We start from the raw sequence: 25678 nt of genomic DNA on the forward strand, positions 1-25678 counted from the left end.
ACTATGCCATTTTGGGACTAACATATGGTTCAATTTTATTTCAATAATAAATCGCTTGCGCATAGGGGTGTTTAGCAGTGGGAGGAAACCGGAGGACCCACAGAAAACCCACGAGGTTGGACAGGCAACCCTATTCCTTGTCACGTACAGCTGGGGAATCGAAACCATGCCAGTTGACTCAATGACACACCATTCGGCCGCCCCCCTCCCGATGTTGAATGAAATAAAACAAAACAAACAATTTATATTTCATATTTGAAAGATATAATAATTATATTTGTGTATGATGCATGTGCAGATAATAATATGTAAAACCAGACATAACAAATCAACCAACCAATCTATATAACAAATTCAAAATGGTTTTTCGATTTATCAAATAAAGAAGGGGTGGGTGGGGAGCGCGAGATGAGATCACATTGAAATATTTAATATATATTTGGTTTTACCACATATATAACACATCTATATATAACACAAAAACAAATAGACAGGGGGAGTCTATTCTCAGGCCGATTGGGGAGGGTCCAGAATTCCCAAATGTGGATGTAGGTGTCACAAGGTGAGGTAATGTTCAATCCCTATATGGAAATGACATCCCCAAACTGCCTGAAGATCTGGCTAAATCTATTTGTTAAGGCCAGCTCAATTTCCGTCAAGGTCGCTGAAATATAAATAAGGTTAGGACATGTGATTTTTGGCGAGATTGTAGATTAGGGTTAGAGTAAGCATTAGAGCTAGGTCCAGGGTTAGGGTTGGGATTAGCACTAGCCATGTTTACATCTCCTGGGCTTTGACAAACTTGAAGTTGGCCTTATCAAATAGATCAAACCCTGAAAATATAATTTGTAAGCATTTGCCTGTATGAATTTAGAGTTGTCCTCCCTAAAGTGTGAGAGATGCATTATTTATTAGCTCTGATCTGGTCTGCCTTTGATACCGAAAATTTTCCAGAGTCAACAGCCCAGAGTTCTTCTGTCCATGATAATAAAGACATTCCAGAGCAATTAACTCAGGTTTCGGCTACCTACGATGCTGAAGACATTCAAGGGCAGAGAGGGATGCAGAGAAGAGTTTGAGCTTTTCCCCTATACATTATCACTGAGAATAGAAAGAAAGATAACTCTGTCAAAGATAAACAGCTAAAACAGGCAGACATTTTGCCCAGTCTGTCATCTTCATCCCTTGTAAAAAAAAAAAAAAAAGATCCAAACATGAGTTAATTCAATCTGATTAAAATATAGATATATATTTCGTTTCATTTTTTATACTTTCGATGGCCTCTACTACATGATTGGCTAATCTCTCAAATCATCCAGAACGCAGGTTATATAACAACTCTTCCAGATCCTAGTGTAATAAAGACAAGTAAAATAAAATTTTGAACGATAAAACGCGAAACGAAATAGGATCTGTGTTTTAATCAGATTGGGGTTAATTCAAATCGTTCCACATGTGAAATCATAACAAATCTATAATAGTAACAATAAGGAAGAACAAAATCTAACAGGAATAAATAAAACATTTAAATTCAACAGAGAATATTGGAACAAACATCTCAACATGTCAGCCAACAATCAATATGGTCAGTGTTTCAATAATCAAACAAATTAGAAATAAAAAGATCATCATCGAACTTTCGAAAACTAAACGAAGAAGGTACTTAAATCTTAATCAGTACATAAGAAAGATACAAAACATACGCCCACAGCAACTAAATTGTCCGAGGGGTCAACAAGGGTTGTCACATATTTAATCTTTTGTAGGTAATGGGGGGGGGCATATGAACTTCGTACAGATCGGATGATAATTTTTGTTGTTAGAGCTTTCACAAGGTTCAATAAAGTGAAACAAGAGCCATAATTCCAGATGAAATTAACGGAATTAAATTAATCAGGCTTCTTCATCTCACTAATGTTAACAACATATATATATCAATTTTAAAACAATCAGATCATAAATGTAGTCTTTAGAGTGTTCATAAGAAATTGTGGGTGATATACGGATCGATGGACGGACGGGGGCGACAGCAATATACAACCACATTTCCATGTGGGCATATAAAAATGGTAGTGTAAAAATGAGAGCCAACAGCAGATTTTGTCATGGTCACAAGATGTAAACAGGGCTAGGGTTAGGGTTAACCCCGATTACATTTTTGACCACATTTGCAGTTGACCTTAATTTTTAGACCTAAACCAAGATATAATGGATGTAGCATCTTCTTTCTCTGTACCAAGGCTTACGAAAGAGGGAGAAGTTTTCAATTTCGAATTCTATAAGAAAAAAAATTCCTCCCTCTTCACCATATTCATTAAAACAAACTTAAAATCATTTTTTTCCTAAACTAGGCTACACTACACTAAATGAACAAAAGATTACCGAGTAAATCCATATAAACATAATTTGCCGTGCAGGACAGTGCTTGGTTATTTTGAAAAAAAAAAAGCTTGAAATTTTCTTGTATTTCGATGTAAATGAAACAAAATAAATCAATACAAAAAGATAAATAAGATTGAAAAAAAACATTGGTTAATATTCTGATTTTTATCCTGTTTTCTTGATGTGAATTTGGGGGCGAAAAAAGACTTTTTAAGGAAAAACTATCATATTCTTGCCCATACAAAATTAATTTAATACATGTAAAAAAAATGCTTCATATTTCCCTATGTGACGAAACTTTTATATACAAAAAACTAGAAATTGATTCTAAAATTACATTACATTTCTCAGAATAAAATAAAACCTACCATGATGAGGGTTGATTAAAATTTTATGCCTAAATCAGCTGTAAAATAGAAATCTTCATTATTTGGCTGCATGATATGTTATAGCAATGTCTAATGGAAGGGAGTGGGGGAGAGAGATTGCAGATTTTTTCCCCAGGGTGCTAGCACCACTACCAACATCCCTGCAGTTAACAGAAAAGAAATACAGACTGAAAACTGATACAAGTGCCAATGGGTTATTTAAATACATTTATTCCGTAGGCCAGTTTTCCATGTTCGCTTATACGCTCGTTTTCACAGGTCACATGGAAACGGTCCCATTAAATTTGCATTAGATCAACTTTTCGCCAGCAAAAAACGCTGTGAAAAAGAGTAGATGGAAAACAGGTCTTATTTTAAAGTATAAAGCTATTTTCTATAAGAAGATTTTAGTTTTGTGTTGGTATTAGAGTAAAGAAAACAAAAAAAAAGCTAGAGGTTAGAAAAAGTATTGGTTTAAATAAATATGTGAGTATAAAAATAATTGATGGAATTCTACATAATTGTTCATTAATAAAAATAGAGGGGTTAGATAAAGCATCAGTTAAAAAAAAAAAACACCAAATAATCCTATAAACAAAATGTGGGTATTAGTATCTAACGAATTCTACATGATTGTTTACAAATAAAAAAACCTAGGATCTACAAAAAATTTAATTCCATGTGGGTATTAATTAATTTGTCACCCATGACAGAAAAATAAGTCGGAAGCCGCAAGTCGCTGTTTACAATATATGAACAATTATGTCAACAATTATGCTAAAAATATCAACAAAATTTAATTGGCTCTATTTATCAAATCTAATTTTTTTACATATTTTTAGCCTGTTTTAACATTTTTGTTCATTTCGTAAAAGACTTGTGACTCTATTTTCTATCATTGGTCACACATGTGACGAATTCCAAACAATTTTACACGATTAAAACAACTCTCATGTGACATATATATAATAATTAATCACAATATACAAATATATAACAAAAATAATATACATGCACATTATCATGATTCCAGTGAAACAAACACAAATATTTATAACATCTCTTTTAAAAAACCAAAAAACCCTTATAAACAAACAGTAACGAACAAAGGGAGATAACCCCTTCTACTTCAATAATTTTGTTTTTTAATCTTAAAACAAGAATTGTTCAAATATACTGAACAGCACAAGAAATGTAAATTGCACTTTCAATGGAAGTCAAGCCTTGGACGTACCGCCAGGAGACTTGGGCACAAAAATTCAACTAAAATATTTGAAACTCGTATTACATTGTACCCAATGACCAGTGTCCCATTCCACGAAAAGCGTAAATAAATCCACGTATACGAAAGTTCAGCAGAATTGTATAGTAAAATATTCGATATACATGTAATTTAAGTCTAAGGTGTTGAGACTCGGGAACCCTGGAACCAATGCCAAAAGGATGTGCATTTAATTCAATGTCTTGTACTCTTCAGTATATCTAAATCAAAATAACAACCTCCATTTTACTGAGAAGATAAAATTATGTAAATAATATACATCAAGTCACCATTTGATCAGGATCACATTTAATTCTAGGTGTTTAGCCCTTATCTAATAAGTACAAGCGCGAACAATACAAACCACCAAGAAACGAAAATGACATCATAGCAGCCATCATTGAATTGTGACAAATCGAAATCTGCCAATCAATACACAATCGTCCAGTGAACAAACATGCCAAGTTAGCCGTCAGGTAGTTTTGGACACCCAGAACCTCCTATCACTGTAACCCAGGTATCGTTTAATCTTGTATATCTAGCACTAATTTCTTTCACATTCGTTTAATATCAAATCTTTGTTTAAAAATTTGTAAAAACTGTTTAAAATCACCATAAATCGTTTAATTTGTACTTGTGTCCAGTTTAAAGCTGACCATTCAATTTTGATAATATTAGGCGTGGTGGGTCCCAATAAGACAGAGAGAGAGAAATGGGGTTTAAGGTCCACTCGACAGTACCAAGAAGATAACCAAGTGAATGGAACCAATCCATAGATAAAATTTACAAATTTTGAGTAACTTTGTTCAAATAAATTTTACTGTTCATCTGGGCCCTGTTTCTCAAAATCTTAACTAAAGATAAAATCCAAATTTTAGTACATACTTCAGTTTTGATTGGCTAAGCACTAAAATCAATCTAATATTATCCAATCAAATTACTAAAATTTGAATTTTATCTTAGTTAAAATTTCATGAAACAGGCCCCTGGTTCTATTTCATTTCAATAATTCGCTTGCCCGTAGGGTCTTTAGCAGTGGAAGGAAACCAAATGACCTATAGAAAACCCATACGGTTGGACATTCGACCCTACTCCTTGTTACGTATAAGCAGGAAATCCTGTGACCTTATAGACATCTATGTTTACTACAGACAGGTCAGTGGTTTGGTACTGAAAATGATATTTACAATATTATTTCCATGGATACTTTAAACAGTAATATGTAAATTAATTAGATTCTATTTCGGGTATCTGAATGTGTGTAAATGTGACGTGGGTTTCAGGGTATATAAAAGAATGTCTGCGATACGAGAGGGGTTGGGATAGCCTAGCGGTCTAGAGTAGTCTAGCTGACTCATCACTTCTGGCGGTCATGGTTTCGAACCTCGGTGTGAGCATGTGTGGTTTGGAGATAAACATGGCTGCCTCCTAGGATTATAGGACATAAAGACACAAATCTTTTAGTCCCCGAGAGCGGTGTAGGGGTCTTTAGCAGTGGGAGGAAACTGGAGGACCCAGAGAAAACCCACGAAGTTGGGCAGGCGACCCTACTCCCCATCGAGTACAACCAGGGAATCAAAACCCCTCCAATTGACTAAATGACAGAGCTTATGATACAACGCGCACTCGCTAATCATTCGGCCACCCAACCCCCTACATTTGATTCAATTTTATTTTAATAATTCTCATGCGCGTAGGGGTCTTTAGCAGTGAGAGGAAACTGGAGGACCCGGAGAAAACCCACGAAGTTAGACAGGCGACCCTACAACCAGGGAATCGAAACCATGCCAGTTGACTCAATGACAGAGCTTATGATACAACGCGCACTCGCAAATCATTCGGCCACCCAACCCCCTACATGCTTTAGACTACTCAACCTAATGTATTGAATATAATAATAATAATATACGCAACCCACCAGATAAATATAATATACAAGTATATACATCTCTATAAACTTCTAATATGCTCTTATATACTAATAAATTGCACATGGTTTTATAAATAACTCATCCTCTGTCACATATTTTCTTGAAAGGACTGGAACGAAAATCACAACTAGAATCGGAATTTGCATTGATTATAAATGATCTTGGTTTGAAAATCAGAAACCATGGCAGAACAACAGTATTATCATTTTCTCTATTGTTTATGTTTTATCGTTTCCATGGAGACACTTTGTTCACATCTTCTACATGTAATATTTTCTTTAGTTTTATCTTCATCATTATTCAGCCGCCCCCTCCCCCCCTCCCAACACAATATTCTTCAGCTTTAATCATCTTCTGTCTTTTGGTCTACTCATTTTAGACATTTATCTGAATGATCCATTTAGAACATCCGAATGATCCATTAAGAACATCTGAATAATCTATTTAGAACATCTGACCCAATAAGAACATTTGAATGATCCAATAAGAACATCTGAATGACCCAATAAGAACATCTGAATGATCCATTAACAACATCTGAATGATCAAACAAGAACATCTGAATGATCATATAAGAACATCAAGATGATCCACTAAGAACATCTGAATGATTCATTAAGAACATCTGAATGACCAATTAAGAACTTTTGAATGGTCCATAAAGAACTTTTGAATGATCCAAAAAGAACTTTTGAATGGTCCATAAAGAACTTTTGAATGGTCCATAAAGAACTTTTGAATGATCCATTAAGAACATCAATTCATATCTTGACCGTCGTGCTGGAAACTTTCAAAATATGCCTAATCTTCCCAATTAAACAAACTGCACCCTGTTTTTCCATTTGAACACTTCATTTCATTTCATTTCCTTTCCTAATCCATGATCAATAACAGTTCTTTAGATTACATAAAGGTCCATAACTCTTGTGCTCATTTTGACTCTGTTTTCACTTTGCCTAAAACAGTTGTAGGAATTACATATCGCGGTGGTAGAGCATTATCATTAGCTATAGAAACCGGTTGTATTACACTGCCACCTTTCATCTCGGAAATATTTGTTGTTGGTACTGAAAATAAAAAGCAAGATTCTTAGCATTTTCCTGAAGCAATGACTGTGAGTTTTACAACATCTGGATGTTCCTGAAGCGACAACAATATACGACCACATTTCAATGTGGGTGTATTAAAAAGCAATTTTTTGTATAATTAGGGGCCATAATCCAGGAAGTTATGGTCTAAAATGCGCGAATATCGAAAGGACTGAGATCTTTGGGATATAAAGATATATTTTAAGTTTCATCAAAATTTGATAAAAATTGTGACTTCTAGAGGGTCCACCACCTTGGTATTACATGTACAAACTGGGTGATTTGATGATATATTTAGATTAACCAGCGGCTGCCAGGCAGGATAAGCCCACATTTTCGAGAGATGGATAGAGAACAAGCTAAAAAGAAAGTGATTTTTCTTACAATCAAGGGCCATAATTCAGGAAATTACAATATCGAAAGGAACCGAGATCTTTGGGTTATAAACTTACATGTCAAGTTTCAACAAAATCGGATAAAAATTGTGACCTCTATAGGGTCCACAACCTTGATATACCATATTTTTACGCTTTTGAGAACGAGGGGCGGCCATTTTGTCTGTCAGTTTTGGGCCGATTTTCACGAAATCCGAACTCAGCCATCCTTAGGGTGCAACGGTGATATAATAATACGTTTTTTAAAATCGGATAAACATTATGACCTCTATAGGGTCCACAAGCTAAAAACGTGATTTTTCGTACAATCAGGGGCCATAATTCAGGAAGTTACGGTCCGATATGCGCGATTATCGACAAGAACCGAGATCTTTGGGTTATAAACTTACATTGCAAGTTTCAACAAAATCGGATTAAAATTGTGACCTCTATAGTGTCCACAACCTTGATATACCATATTTTTTTTACGCTACTTGAGTACGAAGGGCGGCCATTTTGTCTGTCAGTTTTGGTCCGATTTTCACAAAATTTGAACTCAGTCGTCCTTGGGGTGTAACGGTGATATAATAATACGTTTTTTTAAATCGGCTAAAAATTATGACCTCTATAGGGTCCACAAGCTAAAAACGCGATTTTTCGTACAATCAGGGGCCATAATTCAGGAAGTGACGTTCCGATATGCGCGAATATCGAAAGGATCCGAGATCTTTGGATTATAAGCATACATTTCAAGTTTAAACCAAATCGGATAAAAATTGTGACCTCTACAGTGTCCACAAGCTAAAAACGTGATTTTTCGTACAATCAGGGGCCATAATCCATGAAGTTACAGTCCGGTACATGCCAATATCGAAAGGAACCGAGATCTTAGGGTGATAAACCTATATTTCAAGTTTCGTTGAAATCGGATAAAAAATGCGACCTGTAGACTGTTCACAAACAATTGTGGACGGACGGACCGACGGACGGACGGACAGGGGCGACGACAATATACGTCCACATGAAAATGTGGGCGTATAAAAACATATTTAAACTAATTAATTTATTAAAAATTTTGCTTCAAATCCTTCTCAAAACATTGCATTTGCCAGGGAATACCCCTGCTATAAAAAATCATAATAAAAGAAGTCATGTTTGTGTCATGTGACTTGACTGATAGGGTTGGGCGGGTGCGAAGTCGGAGGAGAATTCATTGCATATACAAGACGATGTTGTCTTTAATTGCTGTCCATTTATCATAAATATTGAAGACTAATTAAATTCTCGGATTATCCACTGTGTTCATCAAAAACTGTTATACGTTTAAGCTAACCATCAAGTTAATCAACACATACATCAAGCGCTCACTAACACAGACAATCTTCGCGTGCAACCTTTGAGGTCACTCAACCAGATATCCCTAATCGTTGGGGTGCCGATTAGAGAAACCTTTACATTTTTGTCCTGTATGCGCTCCATGGGTGTTTTTCGGGGAATCCAGTATTTTTCTAGTAAAATTGGATGTTTCTACTTTCCATATAAAACAAAATTGCCATACTTTTCTTGGACATCACCACCCGATAAATATTTTTGTAGGAAAGTAACATTAATGGTATTATAGAGAGAGAGAGAGAAATGGGGTATAACGTCCACTCGACACAAACTAGGTCATTTCGGGACTACCATATGGTTTAATTTTTTTCCATAATTCGCTTGCGCGTATAGGGGTCTTTAGCAGTGGGAGGAAACTGAAGGACCCGGAGCAAACCCATGAGGTTTGACAGGTGACCCTACTCCTTGCCATGTACAACCAGGGAATCGAAACCACGCCAGTTGAATCAATGCCAGACTTTATGATACAGAGCGCACGTGCTAACCATTCAGCCATCCAACACCCCCTTAAAGCGAGAATTTTATATTTTTTAAGAAAGTCAAAACATAATTATTTCTATTTCTTTTGCTCAATAGGTTGTCAACTCACTATTATACGATCATAGTTATCATTCTAATACTCAAATTGTTTCACACCGGAAATTATAACACAATTACCTCCCTTGTTTTTCTATTCCCTCCCATGGAATAGCTATCTTCAAACGTTTGAATTTGAAGTTGAAAGTGACATTTTTGCCAATTTCTCAGCTGGCAATAGTGAATTAATAGGATTATTCTTTATCAAGGTAGGATTGTTTATAGATACCATCTATTTGAAGGCTTTATTTTAATACATTTTAAAAATATAACTTAAAAATATGAAATTGTAACTTTAATGTTATTAGAAACAAGCACTTGTATATAATACATTAACTTACTTGTATGAAGAGTTAATGGTATTTGACCTTGTGATTTTTGTTGTAGCGTAACTGGACATTCTTTATGTGCCAATAATAAAGTTTTTAACTGAGCAACTTCTCCACGTAATAAACTAACTTCACCCTGTTAAAAAAATCAAATTCTACATTAAATCAAATACCTAGGGTTCCTTACAATATATGCGTGGACTGGCCGACTGGGTACTTTAAATCATAGGACCTGCTATCTATGCAAGCCATGGGTTCAAATTAAAGTGATTATCAAGCAGTTGTCAAAAAGTGTTGAAAAATAAAAGACTTTTATGCAAGCCATGGGTTCAAATTAAAGTGATTTACAAGCGGTTGTAAAAAATTGTCGAAAATTAAAAGACTTCTCTGTCAGATGGGCATAAATAATGTGTACAAATTGAATGTGTACAGGATTTCTCAATTATTGGAAATGGTCGAAAATCAATACAAACTCTGTGTACTGTAATTAGATAACTCTAGCCTCTAGAAGATAACGACTATATACAATAATATTTCAATATCTTTTTTATAAGTGATCTAGGGCCATAACTCTGAAAGTAATCATTGGAAATCTTTGAAAATCTATGGAGTTTTGCATCTCATTAACACTGTGTATATGGGAAGATTACTCTGAGTCGTGTACCTAATTGGGGGAGGGGGGGGGAGAGAGAGAGAGAGAAATGGGGTTTAACGTCCACTCGACATAAACTAGGTCATTTCGGGACTAACATATGGTTTAATTTTATTTCAATAATTCGCTTGTGTGTAGGGGTCTTAGCAGTAGGAGGAAACCGGAGGACCCGGAGAAAACCCACGAGGTTGGACAGGCGACCCTACTCCTTGTCACGTACAACCGGGGATTCGAAACCACGCCAGTCGACTCAATGACAGACTTTATGATACAGCGCGCGCGCTAACCATTTAGCCATCCAACCCCCCAGGGGGGAGAGAGAAATGGTGTTTAACATCCAGTGATCGGGACTAACAAATGGTTCAATTTTATTTCAATAATTCGCTTGCACGTAGGGGTCTTTAGCAGTGGGAGGAAACCGGAGGACCCAGAGAATACCCACAAGTTTGGACAGGCGACCCTACTGAACAACATTTTAATGTCTGCGTAAATAATAAAGTGTAAAGTATGACCTGTAATTTAACGTTAACATTTTGTAAATCATCAGCTTTTTTCTCCAGACTATTCACCCAAGTTTTACGTTTCTGTCGACATCGGGCTGCGGCTGCTCGATTTCTCTCTAAAAATTTTCTTCGTCTATTATCAGGATCTTCATCTTCAATGCTTGAATCATCTCGACGAGATCTTTTTCTGTACGGAATAAACATAAAGAAAAGTTTAAATGTGGTATTAAATTAAATTTATCTTGAAATTTCAGTCACAAAGAACAAGAAGATTAGATTATCAACATCGTGTGCAGTTGTATACAAAAATTAAGTCAAATTCATTTCCATGAAATTAGCAATAGTTTTGATGTGTGATAAAGTTTCATAAAGATATTTTGAACATTTTTTCAGTACTGGGTGGATCTTATATTTTTTTCCAACTGTAAGACTAGACATTTTTACTTTACTTACCAGTCCCTATGTCCTGAGTCTCAATGAGACAATTCAAAACCAGGCTGGAAGATCCTAATAAACTTTCTCGATCACAAACTTGGGAGAGAGAGATATGGGGATGACACAAACTAGATCATTTCGGGACTAACATATTATGGTTAAATTTATTTCAATAATTCACTTGCGTGTAGGCGTCTTTAACAGTGGGAGGAAACTGGGGGACCCGGGCAAAACTCATGAGGTTGGACAGGTGACCCTACTTCTTTTCACGTACAAGCGGGAAATCGAAATCACACCACTTAACTCTATGACAGACCTTACGAGGCAACGCGCAGGCGTTAACCATTCGGCCATCCAACCACCCTCGTTTAAATCCAGGACGTACCGGTTTTACATATACTACAAACAACTGGTAATAAAATAAAATTAACTTACATATTATGGTCATTTAAATCATCATAATCTAATTCAGACGGCGAATCAGGGGGAGTGAACTCTGTATGACTAACTGATTCAGGTATATTAATGGAGGGTGAAGCACTGACCGGACTTATAGATTTATGATTAGGTGAAACTCCGTTTGTTTTTTGGATTTGTTGTTGTGAGGCCTGTAACGACTGTTTTAATCTCTGAAAGAGAAAGCGAGAAATGGGGTTTAACATCCACTTGACACAAACTAGGTAATTTCGGGACTAACATATGGTTTAATTTTATTTCAATAATTTTCTTGTGAGTAGGGGTCTTTAATTAGTAGTGGGAGGAAAACAGAGGACTCGGAGAAAACCCACGAGGTTGGACAGGCGACCCTACTCATTGTCACGTACAACCTGGGAATTGAAACCACGCCAGTTGACTCAATGACAGACCTTATGATACAGCGCACACGTGCTAACCATTCGGCCATCAAACCCCTCTTCCTTCTATTGAAGATGCTAGTTAGCGAGCCAGTGCCTTACATACTCAGCCTTCGCCTTTTGTGGCTTCTAAACCTGAAAACAAATTGACCACAATAACGAAGAAAAAATCACTTACCTGTTTTAACGTAACATTTGTACTAGTAACATTAGATTTAGTTGCTATGGGAACAGTAGATGTAGCCGTCGTCTGGGGGATTATGGGTATCTGGACAACAGGACTAATTGACGTGGGGATCTGTACAGGTAACATCTGACCAGACGGAAGCTGGAGATAAACTTGGGCGGGGTAATTTGGCTGCGATGTTGTTGTAGTTGACGACGGTAACGAAGCTCCTGTCGTTGTCCCTAACAACTGAGGGGACGTCTGAATAATCATCGGTGATGATAAGACTGCTGTCGTTAGTTTTGGACTGAAAAGAGAGAGAGATAGAGTTTAACGTCCACTCGACTCATACTAGGTCATTTCGGGACTAACATATGGTTCAATTTTATTTCAATAATTTTCTTGTGCAGAGGACCCTACTCCTGGTCATGTACAACCGGGCAATCAAAACCACGCCAGTTGACTCAATGACATCCTTATGATGCAGGGCGCATGCGCTAACCATTCGGCCATCCAACCTCCCATGACTGGAAAAAAAACAACCCCCAAACCACCCAAACCACAAGACAATTTAGCAAGTGTCGCTTAAGTTTAACCTAAATTGACATAAATCGTAGGATTGATAACAGAATGGAGTCAGGTCACCACGAAAAATTTATATAGTGCGTTACGTGATCCTACGTAACGCCAATTCACTATTATGGTGTCAGTGAACGGTCAGCAAACGTCTTAAAGGTGGTCAGCAATCGGGGCCTTTAGCAGTGGGAGGAAACCGGAGGACCCGGAAAAAACCCACAAGGTCGGACAGATGACCCTACTCCTTGTCACGTACAAGTGGGGATTCGAAACCATGCTACTTGACTTAATAACAGAAATGAAATGAAACGAAATGGGGTTTAACGTCCTACTGTTCTGCTCCGAACTGGGCTAATGAAGACGGGCATACGCCATACAGTGTGCTATGAGGGAAATTTTTTCCCAGAGAGCGGTACTATGGTCTACTCTTATTTCAAATTCCAAATGACAAGGGATCTTTTACGTGCACGCCAATGTGTACACGGGACCTCGATTTTTTGTCCAATCCGAACGACTTTCTCGGACAATGCAGGGATCGAACACCCGACCTCCAGACTAGCGAGCCAGCGTCCTATCCACTTAGCACTTAATAACAGACCGTATGATCAAACGTGTTACGCATTCGGCCACCCAAAATGTGCTTATTTTGTTATTCTTTTTCTTCCTTACTGTATCTACAACATTTACTCTCTACCACGCAAAATATTAAAATCGTATTTTTGAAAACTTACATGGCTTTAGTGTCAATGGGAGGATAACTCTCAACAGTTGTTGAATTAACTTGTATTGTAGGTGGCGACAATGTACTATCTGCTGGCTGGTGAGATGTCGCCGTGGTTATAATGATGACATCATCATCCGAGGTTGTTGAAGATGGCTGGATCACAGCTGGCTTTGTCACTTGTTTTTTCCCCGATAAATCAAGGACACCATCTTCCGTGGCTGTGTTGTTATATACTAAATTACTTAACGAGGGTTCCTTTAAAAATCGGTGATGAAAAATGTCTAGTCGTGGTGTTGGTGTATTTAAATCTATGGCCTGAAGAAAAGAAACAGTTGATTCATTGTGATACATCATTACAATAACACAGCCAGTAAAATAGTCAATTTAATTAAAACACAGATCCTATTTCGTTTCGTTTTTTATAGTTCAAAATTTCATTTTATTTGTCTGTACTACATTGGATTTGGAAGAGTTGTTATATAACAGGCCTTATGGATGGCAAGAGTGATTAGCCAATGAAACCATCTGTGGGTAAATCACTAGAAATGTCAATGCTGATTGATTAATCAATGTCTGACATCGAACGACCCCTGACATGACCTTCCAATACAACTGGTATAAAAAGTATAGAAAGTATAAAAAAAATGAAACGAAATATAGATCTGTATTTCAATCAGAATGATTTGTTTTGGTAATATGAATTAAATGTTAAAAGTTTAAAAAAGCCATTTATTTTCATGATGCAAATCAGAATGGCTCTTTAAATAAACATATGATGTATAGTTTATGAACATAGGTCAAGGTCAAATCTTTATTTCCCAACCTTACATCTGAGATATGATACACGGTCCTTACGCAATAAGTAGCCAATAATCAATAGGCTAATATACGATAAACAGACGATCACATACAAGCCTTTTATCGTATCAACTATATCTACACATCGGTAGACAGAAAAAAAAAAAACATCTGGCCCCCGAGTTTATGAAGAATTCTTAGACTTAAGTTAAGAATTTACTCAAAATTGTTTGTTTTATTTTAACTAAAATATAACCCTTTATAAAACTTTTGTTGTTTTAATGTATCAAATACATCAATAAGAAACTATGTACAAAGTTTTGTGTTTCTGGATCAAAGATATTTCTCATAAAGTGATTGAAAGTTGAGTAAATTCTAAACTTAAGTCTGAGAATGCTTTGTGAACTCGGGGCCTGATAAGTGAATTGTTGATTTATTTGATAGTGTTAAAAAAGTTAATACCGGTAGTTTTATTTTGGCCCTAAAATAAATAGCTGTGTTTACTGTTAGTCAAATCGAGGACCCTAAACTATTTTACTCCCATTTTCCAGGTTTTCTGAAGAAAAATTTCACACTGAAATGTTTTCCAACCCAACATCCCTTTTTTGGGGGGCCAATTAACCGTAAACATAGATTAAAAATTATTTTTTACCAAATAATATTTAAAGATACTTGTCCTGAAGGTATATATTGGGTGGTTATTTCGATAAAAGTGTGGCAAATTTGGTATACATGGAAAGTATAGGCCCCCAATCTTAATAGAAATATACTGGATTACTTAAAAAATACCCATGGGGCAAGCACTGGGCAAAAATGTCAGGGTATCACTAACTGGCAACCCGGTAGTTTATTTATAGCTTGCAGTATCTCCTGACGAATACAAAGTTTTGCTAGGGATTTGAAGCAAATTTTTGATAAATTAATTAGTTTGAATATGTTTTTAGTCCAAATACATCATCAAATCACACAGTTTGTACACATGAAAGTATCTTTAATGAAAGAAGGAAACAAACGGAAATTAGAGTGACTCACACAAAAAAGGAAAAAAAAATTCATGTATCATCAAAAATATTGATAAAGATATTGTCTCAATATCTAACAGTTAATGAATTAAAAAGGTTTCTTAATTTGGATCAATAATTACGCAAGAGATATCGAATATTGAGTCATGATTGGGTGTGACCTATAAATGGATAAGAAAGAGACATTGCGTAATATATATATCAACGCTGTAGTTGGACACTGGTTTGCGTCTACTATCAATATATTATGCAATGTCTAGCTTGAGACCATTCAAAATGAAATGAAATGGGGTTTAACGTCCTACTGTTCTGCTTAGACTGGGCTAATGAAGACAGGCATACGCCATACAGTGTGTTAAAAGGGAATTTTGACAGGGCAGCGGAACTATGGCCTACTCTTATATCGAATTCCAACTGCCAAGGGATCTTTTATGTGCATGCGAATGTATACACGGGGCCTCAGTTTTTTTATCCCTTCCGAACAACTAGACAGCTGTCCTTGTCAGGCCCTCCGTCCTGCACCACTGACAAGGGGAACCCACATTAGAAAATCCTGATGAACCTTCGGCCAATGCAGGGATCGAACGCGCGATCTCCAGGCTAGTGAGTCAGCGTCTTACCCACTTAGCCATTGAGACCATTCAACAATGCGAGATAGGGAAATGGTGTTTAACAACTACCCAACACAAACTAGGTCATTTTTGGGCCTAACATATGGTTTAAATTTATTCATTTGAGCGTAGGGGTCTCTAGCAGTGCAAGGAAACCGGAGGACACGGAAAAGACCCACACGGTTGGACAGGCTACCCCACTCCTCGAGCTGGGAATCAAATCCACAACCCTGGACTCAATGACAGACCTTATGATCTAAAGCGCATGCCTAAACAGTGAAAGCGGAATCAATTTTTAAAAAGTTGCTGACTTATGTTTATAAAGCCTATAGTTGAAGCAGCATTAGGTAAGATTAGATAAAGAGCTGACAGTTCTCACTATAATAGTTAAAAAATAGATAATCTAAAGGGAATATGCTGAAAATTTCAGTCAATTAATTCACCCCGAGCTGAGAAATCCTCATCTATTTTGATGGTTAATCATTAACAGTCTTTGAACCACAGATCGGTTTTAAATCTGTTAAAAAAAGGACACATCAGATGGCACCAGATGGCCTGGATAAGTTAATTAATAATTCAAATAACATTTTAGGCCTAAAGAATGACTTGCAATAGCCAGATTTAGCTCTTGCATTAATGTATGTATATAGAAATGCAAATATTGCTTTAAGACCAATTTATACCAATCCTGAAAATGGTTTTCATAGCATGGCATAATTGTACTAAACATAATTCATAATCATTTTAAATAGTAGAATAACATGCATGTTTTGATCCACAACTTTTTAGGATGGCGTTGAAGTTTTCCTGTCGAGCAAGTCTTGTTCCTTTTACTTATTTTAGTTTTCTTTTAACACAATGACGGATTTAAAATAAGAATGAACTGAAATCTCATCCTGTTTAATTATTAAAACATAGACCTGGAAATAATGGTTTTAATTGGACCTGACAAAATGTCAGGCATTAATTAAACTAGTACCTGATATCTTTAACTTTGTGACGGACATTTATTCATAATATCAACAAAAAAACAACAAATCGGAGCCAGACAAAATGACAGACACCAGAGAATTTGTGCCTGACAAAGTCTGGCTCGTACCTGACAAAGTCTGTGACTGGTGCCTTATTTCTAGGCTTGCTTCCTAACATTTTTGGGTTAATTAAACTAATACCTGATATTTTAAACTTTGTGACGGACGTGTATTGATAATATCAATAAAAGAGACAAATCGGTGCCGGGCAAAATGACAGGAATTTGCGAATTTGTGCCTGACAAAGTCTGACTGGTACCTGACATTGTCTGTGACCGGTGCCTTATTTCCAGGCTTGTTAAAACAAGAAGTATTACCTTGGGTATGGGTGTATTTAAATCATTAGAGAGTGGACCAGGTAGAGGTGGAACCTAAAAAGGAAAGACTAGGGTTAAAATCCTAAAAAGCAAAGCAAATCATTAGATGTTATTACTAGACATCAGGAATAAAGGAGCAGAGAACTACTCAAAAGACTGGAAGATCAGGACAGCTCTAAAGCCTGGAAGATCAGGACAGAAATAGAGTTTTATGTCTCATGATCATCAACATAATGTTTAAAGAAATATCAAGTAAGATTTAGATAAAGAGCTGGCCATTCTTGCTATAATAGTTTAAAAATAGATAATGAAAAATGAATATATTGAAAATTTCATTCAAATTACTTTATTCTGAGCAAAGTTCTGAATGTTTGAAGATGTAGTGTTGATTGTTTATTATCGAAGCAATGGTACTTGACAATCAAGTTTAAGTCTCGATTATCCATTAAAAGATTTAAATCTTGTGGGGTTTTCAAATCCATTTAAATCTCAGCCATCCGATTTAAATAAGAGTAGAAGCCAAAATAAAGACCAGCAATAGGCAGATTTAGCTCTTACATAATGTAGTCTAAAATACAGTCACATTCATGTATACAATGCAAGGGAGTCAAATTATGTCACAGGTACTTCGACGCGCCTGGCAATATGGATATTGTATTTTTTTACGTTCCATCTGAACACTTAATTACTTGTCAATCAGCCTCACAGGTACTACCCTTGACAAGTGGGAGGAGGCGGATATATCCAGAGATTCTTTTCTGGCTGTGCGGGGAAATGAAACCGGGATATTCCAGTTGAAAAGTCCAGGTCCCCGAGTTCACAGAGCATTCTCAGACTTAAGTTACTCAACTTTCAATCACTGTTTATGAGAAATATCTTTGATCCAGAAACACAAAACCTTGCACATAGTTATTGATGTATTTGATACATTAAAACAACAATAGTTTTATAAAGGGTTATATTTCAGTTGAAATAAGGTGAACAATTTTGAGCAAATTCTTAAGCCTGAGAATGCTTTGTGAACTCGTGCCAGAGCCCTTACCATTTGACAACTGCAGCACCTGCCCCCACCGCCCCAACCCCCAACAATTCAAAATAAAGTAAGCATATTATCATGTCCAATTAAAAGCAAGCTATTGAAGAATGGTGTTAGAAATCTTAGGTTAAGCTTCTACCCATGTTAGAGGTCAAAGGTTACCTCTGAATCTGTGGCCTTTTTAAAAGCTTCCTCAAAAGGATTTTTAACAAGTTCTTGAAATAATCCTATTTCTTCACAATTCTTTAAAAATTTAGTTGGTGTAGGCGTTTGATCTAGAAAATAACAAAATACAAGAATTGAAAAAATCAATATATTTATTATCATAGAAATATCCATCAAAATAATTCCCAAGTTGCAAACTTGACAAGACACCATACACTGTAACCCACAGGCCCGTTTCACCAAATTTTAACTAAGATAAAATCCAAATTTTAGTTATTTGATTGGATAATATAAGATTGATTTTAGTGCTTAGCCAATCAAATTGAAGTATCTACTAAAATTTGGATTTTATCTTCAGTTAAAACTTTGTGAAACAGGCCCCAGGTATCATTTAATCTTGTGTTTGTGTATCCAGCACTAATTACTTTCACATTCATTTAATATCAAATCTTTGTTTAAAAATTTGTAAAAATCATTTTAAATCACCCCAAATCATTTAATTTGTACTTGTGTCCAGTTTAAAGCTGACTGACTAATTTTGATAATGAGTGTCCAATTTACAAGAATTTAATTTCCTGACCACTGTTTAAAAATTAATCATTATACATCAATAATCAACTGGATTGTTTATTTTTTAATAGTGATCAAGAAACGCTTGGTACATTGGACACACATTATCAAAATTGAATGGTCAGCATATTCTTGTCATTATGAATTGGCAAAATACATCATATTGGATTATCATTGAATACAACAATTGTTAACGAATAAAGCGTGCCCTTTTATGTGCACTCAATTCTTAAATTCCAATGCTATTCTCAAACCTGTGACATTGTTTTCAAATGACCGGTGCGCCCTCTCCTAGACATAAAATTCACAGAGAGAGAGAGAGAGAAATGGGGTTTAACGTCCACTCAACACAAACTAGGTCATTTCGGGACTAACAAATGGTTCAATTTTATTTCAATCATTTGCTTTCGCTTAGGGGTCTTTAGCAGTGGGAGGAAACCGGAGGACCCGGAGAAAACCCACGAGGTTGGACAGGCGACCCTACTCCTTGTCACATACAACCGGGGAATCGAAACCCCGCCAGTTGACTCAATGACAGACCGTATGATACAGCGCACGCGTGCTAACCATTCGACCATTCAACGCCCCCAGAAAATTCACAGGAACAGCGTCCATTCACCCTTCTAATAGACAGATTTTTCATAATTATTTGGTTATTTTTCCTTTTAACACTTTAAACTAGTTGGGGTGGGTGGGATGGTGGGGTGTCCCTTAAATTCCTTTCAAAAAATGTAAACAATAGATCATACCCAACCCTCAAATATAACATATGGACTCACCCAAAAAATGTAAACAATATAACATATGGACTCACCCCCCCCCCCCCAAAAAAATTTTTTTTAACAATATAACATCTGGACTCGCCCCCCCCCCCCCCCCAAAAAAAAAATGTTAACAATATAACATGGACTCGACCCAAAAAATGTAAACAACATATGGACTCGCCCAAAAAATGTAAACAATCTAACATATGGACTCACCCCCAAAAATGTAAACAATATAATGTATGGACTCACTTAAAAAATGTAAACAATATATATGAACTCACCCAAAAAGTGTAAACAATATAAAAAGTGTAAACAATATAACATATGGACTTACCCAAAAAATGGTGTGCTGGTGAACAAGAGTTGCCACCCAGACTGAGAGCCAATGACATCTCATGTTTCTTCATGTGAACGTTTAAATGATCTTCATTGGTGAACCTCTGTAAACAAATAAAATGATATAAAATGGAGTTTAAAGTCCTACTGTTCTGCCCCGACTGGGCCAATGAATTCAGTGTGCTATGAGGGAGAAATTTTGTCTGGACAGCAGCACTACAACCTATTCCTACACTGAATTCCAACTGCAAAGGGATCTTTCGTAAGCACGTTAATGTGTACATGGGATCTTAGTTTTTTGTCCCATCTGAATGACCATACATGTACGTTGTCCCTTGCCAGGATCTCTGTCCCACACCAATGACAAGGGGGAACCACGCCTGAGAATCCTGATGAACACAGGACCTCCAGGATAGCGAGCCAGCATCTTACTCATTGAGCCACCGTGACTCCCCAGCCCCGCTGTAAACAAATACTGTTTGTAATATTATGAGATCTTATCACAATATGTGCTAATATATTACTCAAAATAAATCATAATCAACTGAGAATTCAGTAACACAGAGAGAGAGGGAGAGAGACAAATGGGGTTTAACGTCCACTCGACACAGACTAGGTAATTTCGGGACTAACATATGGTTTAATTTTATTTCAATAATTCGCTTGCACGTAGGGGTCTTTAGCAGTGGGAGGAAACCAGAGGACCCAGAGAAAACCCACGAGGTTGGACAGCCGACCCTACTCCTTGTCATGTACAACTGTGGAATCGAAACCCTGCCAGTTAACTAATTTGCTGATCAACCCTAGTAAAGTGTATATTATATTTTTTAAGTCTGTCATTTATTTGCATTCTACTATAATTGTCTACACATGTATTTTTGTAAAAATAAATATACCCCCCCAAAAAAACTAACAAGGTTGCGCCAACGATTCTACTACTTATCACGTACACGTGTGCAATTAATTTTACACCACTCAACAGTTTCGATTACGCCTACTGTTTTTATTGTATTTAGGGGGGGTTGGATGATCGAATGGTTAGCACGAGCGCGTTGTAATACAAGGTGTTTCAATTCCCCGGTTATACATGACAAAGAGTATGGTTGCCAGTCCAACCTCGCGGGTTTCTCCAGGTTCTCCGGTTTCCACCCACTGCTACAGACCCCTACGCCCAAGCGAATTATTGAGATAAAAATTGAACTATATGTTAATCCCGAAATGACCTAGTTTGTGTGGATGTTAAAACCCATTTCTCTCTCTTTTATTGTGTTTACGTACCATGCCACATTCTGGTGCAGAGCAACCAAATGGTTTATCGTCATCCTCACTCATTTTGATTGAACTTTGACCTCTACAACACAATCCTCTTCACCAACAATATCACACGGGCTTTCGCCCCCAACTACGTATTTATCTGTAAAAAACAAATACAACATAATTATTTTACTGATTGGTATGTGAAGAGTGTAATTCTGGGTTTTCACTTTAAAATTTCATGGTCAAAATTTTGTCTCGCTCAGATTTTTTTCATTAGCTCAGTCAGAGCTAATCTGATTACAACACAGATCCTATTTCATTTCGATTTTTTTTATAGTTCAAAATTTCGTTTTACTTGTCTTTACTACACTAGGATCTGGAAGAGTTGTTATATAATAACCCATGTTCTGGATGATGTGAAGGGTTAGCTAATGAAATGGTCTGTTATGGCAAGTTTTTGGTGTAAATTGCACAGAGCTGTGGGTAACCCACTAGAAACATCAACGTTCATTGGTTAACAATCAAATGCCTGATGTCATAAGGTCAACAGCTGCTCATATGACCTCTGGCGTGATCTTCCAGTACAACTAGTCAGATCTGCATGTAGTAGAGGCCATCGAAAGTATAAAAAAACCGAAATATAGATCTGTGTTTTAATCAGATTGATAGTATTTAGCCACAGTTACATAGGAGTGTCCTTGTTTTATTCCAATAGATTACCTAAACTTGATATTATCATTTTTATTTTCTTCAATAATCAAGTTGATTTTAAACAAGGATTCTCTTATCAAGGCTTGTATTAAAATCTGCAAATTGTATTCCATAAAATTCTGTGTTTTACACAATGCGATTAATTAATAAAATGCCATGTGCATTTCAACACTTTGGAATAATTCCTGCATACATGTACATTCACTGTAACCTGGATATCATTTAATCTTGTGTATTTAGCACTAATTTCTTTCACGTTCATTCAATATCAAATCTTTGTTTAAAAACCTGTAAAAATCATCTAAAATCACTAAAAATCATCTAGTTTGTACTTGTGTCCAACCTTTGGGATTTCTCTGGGTTCTCCCACTGCTAAAGACCCCTACACCCAAGCGAATTATTGAAATAAAATTCAACCATATGTTAGTCCCGAAATTACCTAGTTTATATCATGTGAATGTTAAACCCCATTTCCCTCTGTGTCAACTAGAGGTTTTGAGTTCATGACCTTTAGTTAACCCATGATCAAAGGTTTCCATGATGGATGGTTGCCATAAGAAATATAACACTATTTATACTTCAATATTATTTAGAGACAGAGAAGAGAGAGAGAGAGAGAGAGAGAGAGACTAGGTCATTTGGGACTAACATATGGTTCAATTCTATTTCAATAATTCGCTTGCACATAGGGGTCTTTAGAAATGGGAAGAAACCGGAGGCATTTATAGTATACTAGCAGGATACCCGGCTTCGCTCGGGGGTCATAACTCCGAAATCGGAAGTGGTAGACTAACGCCACCTGGCCTATGTTACTCCCTGGTCCGAGCTACCCCTATACCCCAAATTTCAGACTCGGGGCAGACCTAGTGTAGCCGCCAACCCCGAACAGACAGACAGACAGACAAACAACAGTCACAAATATATATATAGATGAACATATTTTAATATGTTAAAACCCAAGGTACAATTTTATGGATACACTATAACTGAATTTATTACTCTGCAGTGTTTTGACATGGATCCTCTGGTCTTTATCAATGAAATGATATCGTCTTATGTAAATATTTGTCTCATCTGTTTGACAATCCAGTATACTCATCAAAACGTTGCATAGTAATATATTCAGTAAAAAAAAAAAAAAAAAAAAAAAATTCAGTATTGCTTACAGCATGAATGGATATTGTGGTGTTCATGACTGTCAGGCTTAAAGTAGGGTTGTTTAAACAGTGCTATTACTATCAATAGTTTTTAAGATTTTTCGAAATTGACACACCTTAACAGTGAATGATTGTTCTGGTATCAATTATTGGAGAGAGAGAGAGAGAGAGAGATGAGGTTTAACATCCACTCGACACAAACTAAGTCATTTCAGGACTAACATATGGTTTAATTTTATTTCAATAATTTGCTTGCGTGTAGGGGTCTTTAGCAGTGGGAGGAAACCGGAGGACCCAGACAAAACCCACATGGTTGGACAGGTGACCCTACTCCTTGTCATGTACAAGCGGGGAATATCAATTATTGGTATTACCGGTATACTGATTATTGTTGTCCATTTTATATAAGATAAGTGTTGTGATTTTACCCTGTATAATGAAATGAGAGAGAGAGAGAGAAATGGGGTTTAACATCCACTCAACACAAACTAGGTCATTTCGGAACTAACATATGGTTTAATTTTATTTCAATAATTTACTTGCGCATAGGGGTCTCTACAAGTGGGAGGAAACCGGAGGACCCGGAGAAAACCCCTGAGGTTGGACAGGCGACCCTACTCCTTGTCATGTACAACCAGGGAAATATCAATTATTGGTATTACCCGGTGCCAATATACTGATTATTGTTGTTCATTTTATATAAGATAAGTGTTGTGATTTTGCCCTGTATAATGAAATGAAATGGGGTTTAACGTCCGCCGTCTTCATTAGCCCAATCGGAACAGAACAGTAGGACGTTAAACCCCATTACATTTCATTTTAACATTCTACTTTTCTGCACCGACTGGGCTAATGAAGACAGGAATTAAATGCAGTGTTAAAAGGGAAATTTTGCCCAGACAGCGACAGAACGGCCTACTCTTATCGATTTCGAACTGTCAAATGTTCTTTTGTTTGCACGCCAATGTGTACACGGGACCTCTGGTTTTTGCGTTGTATCCGAATAACTAAACTGGGGAAACTGCACCGGAGAAGACCTGTATAATACAAGTGTCCAACAGGATAACCGGGACCAATCTGTTTCACAGAGGATTACGAAAGTCTTCTAATATCTCTGTCAAAGATGACTCAGTCCTTCATGTTTATAAAATTATGCGGGAGCCATAAAAAGCTCCTGATACCTTGAATATATGCAGTTTAAAAGTAAACAAAAACTGAAAGTAGTTTATTAATCTCAATATTTAGGAGAGCGATTTAGCAAATTTGCAGGAGTCAATCAACGTCAATCATTGGCTCAATGGCGCGTGCATATGATTGTTTACATAAGACGTTACTTAATCGGGCAGAATGCTGCCTTTTACTCATTTAAATACCCATGTACACTAAATAGGAAATAATTTTTACCTACAAATACTTCAAACGTCTTTATTTATTTTTCTAATACATAATAAAAATGTTTTAGAATTTAATTTGTTGGAGGAAAAAAGTTAATATTTTTGGCTCATTAAGTCGCATCGATGTCATCCTATTCACTGCTGATCAGTGTGAACCGGGATTACTTTCACTTGCCCATAGAATTCTGGGAATTTCAGTTCTATAAAATTAAAACGGAGAAGCCAAATTGGCTTGAATAGTACTATAACTTAAGCACTATATTTACTGCTTGAAAATCATCTAAATATTTATAGTAACCCACTATTTATAAGCTGACTGGCCTTCTAAATCTAAACTCACTCAATAGAGCTGTCAACCTCAATGACACAGTTATTTTTGTTGTTTGGTTTTGAAAACTGGGTCAAACTTTTAGTGTTCTGAGAGATTTGGGAAGGAAAAAAACAGTTTTTATAATATGAATCACACAGCACAGCGAATGTATTCTAATTAAGATAAAAATCATAAATATTCATGTAGTTATTTGGCTTTTTTTGCTTCGATTTTCCATCGACTCGAGCCGAGGATTAAGTTGGGAAATCTTGCTGTAAATCTCTTCCTGGGACCGAGAATGAAACCTGTTGCATTATAGGAATTTACTTACCGACGCCAGTGAAATGCCGTTCTGTTGATCAATGGTGGATATATTTGCCAAAAGGACGATAAAACAGGCACCAAATATTTCCTGTTTTAAAGAATTCTTCCAATATTTCAGACGATTTTTCTAGCAATAGGATGACAGCTGCGTTGTTTTCACGCTAGGGGTCGACACTAATATAGTACCTTTTCCGGCCAAGAATTGTTTCATTAAATGGAGTTGTCTCCCTTATATTACTAAGTTCAACAAGTATTTTGATG

General features: G+C 36.4%; 1 protein-coding gene across 2 annotated transcripts; it reads right to left on the reverse strand.

The window, feature by feature from the left end:
* Positions 1–6270: 6270 nt before the first annotated feature.
* LOC126820933 (cyclic AMP-dependent transcription factor ATF-2) lies at positions 6271–25577 on the reverse strand. 2 transcript variants are annotated; one of them, XM_056101253.1, is made up of 11 exons: positions 25425–25577; positions 21543–21678; positions 20263–20368; positions 18589–18701; positions 17391–17444; positions 13619–13926; positions 12324–12618; positions 11727–11920; positions 10866–11043; positions 9714–9837; positions 6271–7009 (listed from the first exon to the last, which is right to left on the reverse strand). In XM_056101253.1, exons 2-11 carry the CDS (start codon positions 21594–21596, stop codon positions 6873–6875), a joined length of 1563 nt encoding a protein of 520 aa, XP_055957228.1. In that variant the 5' UTR covers positions 21597–21678; positions 25425–25577; the 3' UTR covers positions 6271–6872. The 2 variants fall into 2 exon arrangements, with proteins under 2 accessions (XP_055957228.1, XP_055957229.1); XM_056101254.1 differs by lacking the exon at positions 17391–17444.
* Positions 25578–25678: the final 101 nt, after the last annotated feature.

The sequence above is a fragment of the Patella vulgata genome, chromosome 5 (assembly GCF_932274485.2).
Source record: "Patella vulgata chromosome 5, xgPatVulg1.2, whole genome shotgun sequence".
Classification (NCBI taxonomy): Eukaryota; Metazoa; Mollusca; class Gastropoda; family Patellidae; genus Patella; species Patella vulgata.

Excerpts from the sequence above, each read along its gene's own strand:
- LOC126820933 (XM_056101253.1), bottom strand. The coding sequence starts at position 21,596 with ATGAGTGAGGATGACGATAAACCATTTGGTTGCTCTGCACCAGAATGT. Across the intron at positions 11,921-12,323 it reads CAAATGTTACGTTAAAACAG|AGATTAAAACAGTCGTTACA; the intron begins GTAAGTGATTTT and ends TTTCTCTTTCAG. Across the intron at positions 9,838-10,865 it reads ATGTTAACGTTAAATTACAG|GGTGAAGTTAGTTTATTACG; the intron begins GTCATACTTTAC and ends TTTTTTTAACAG.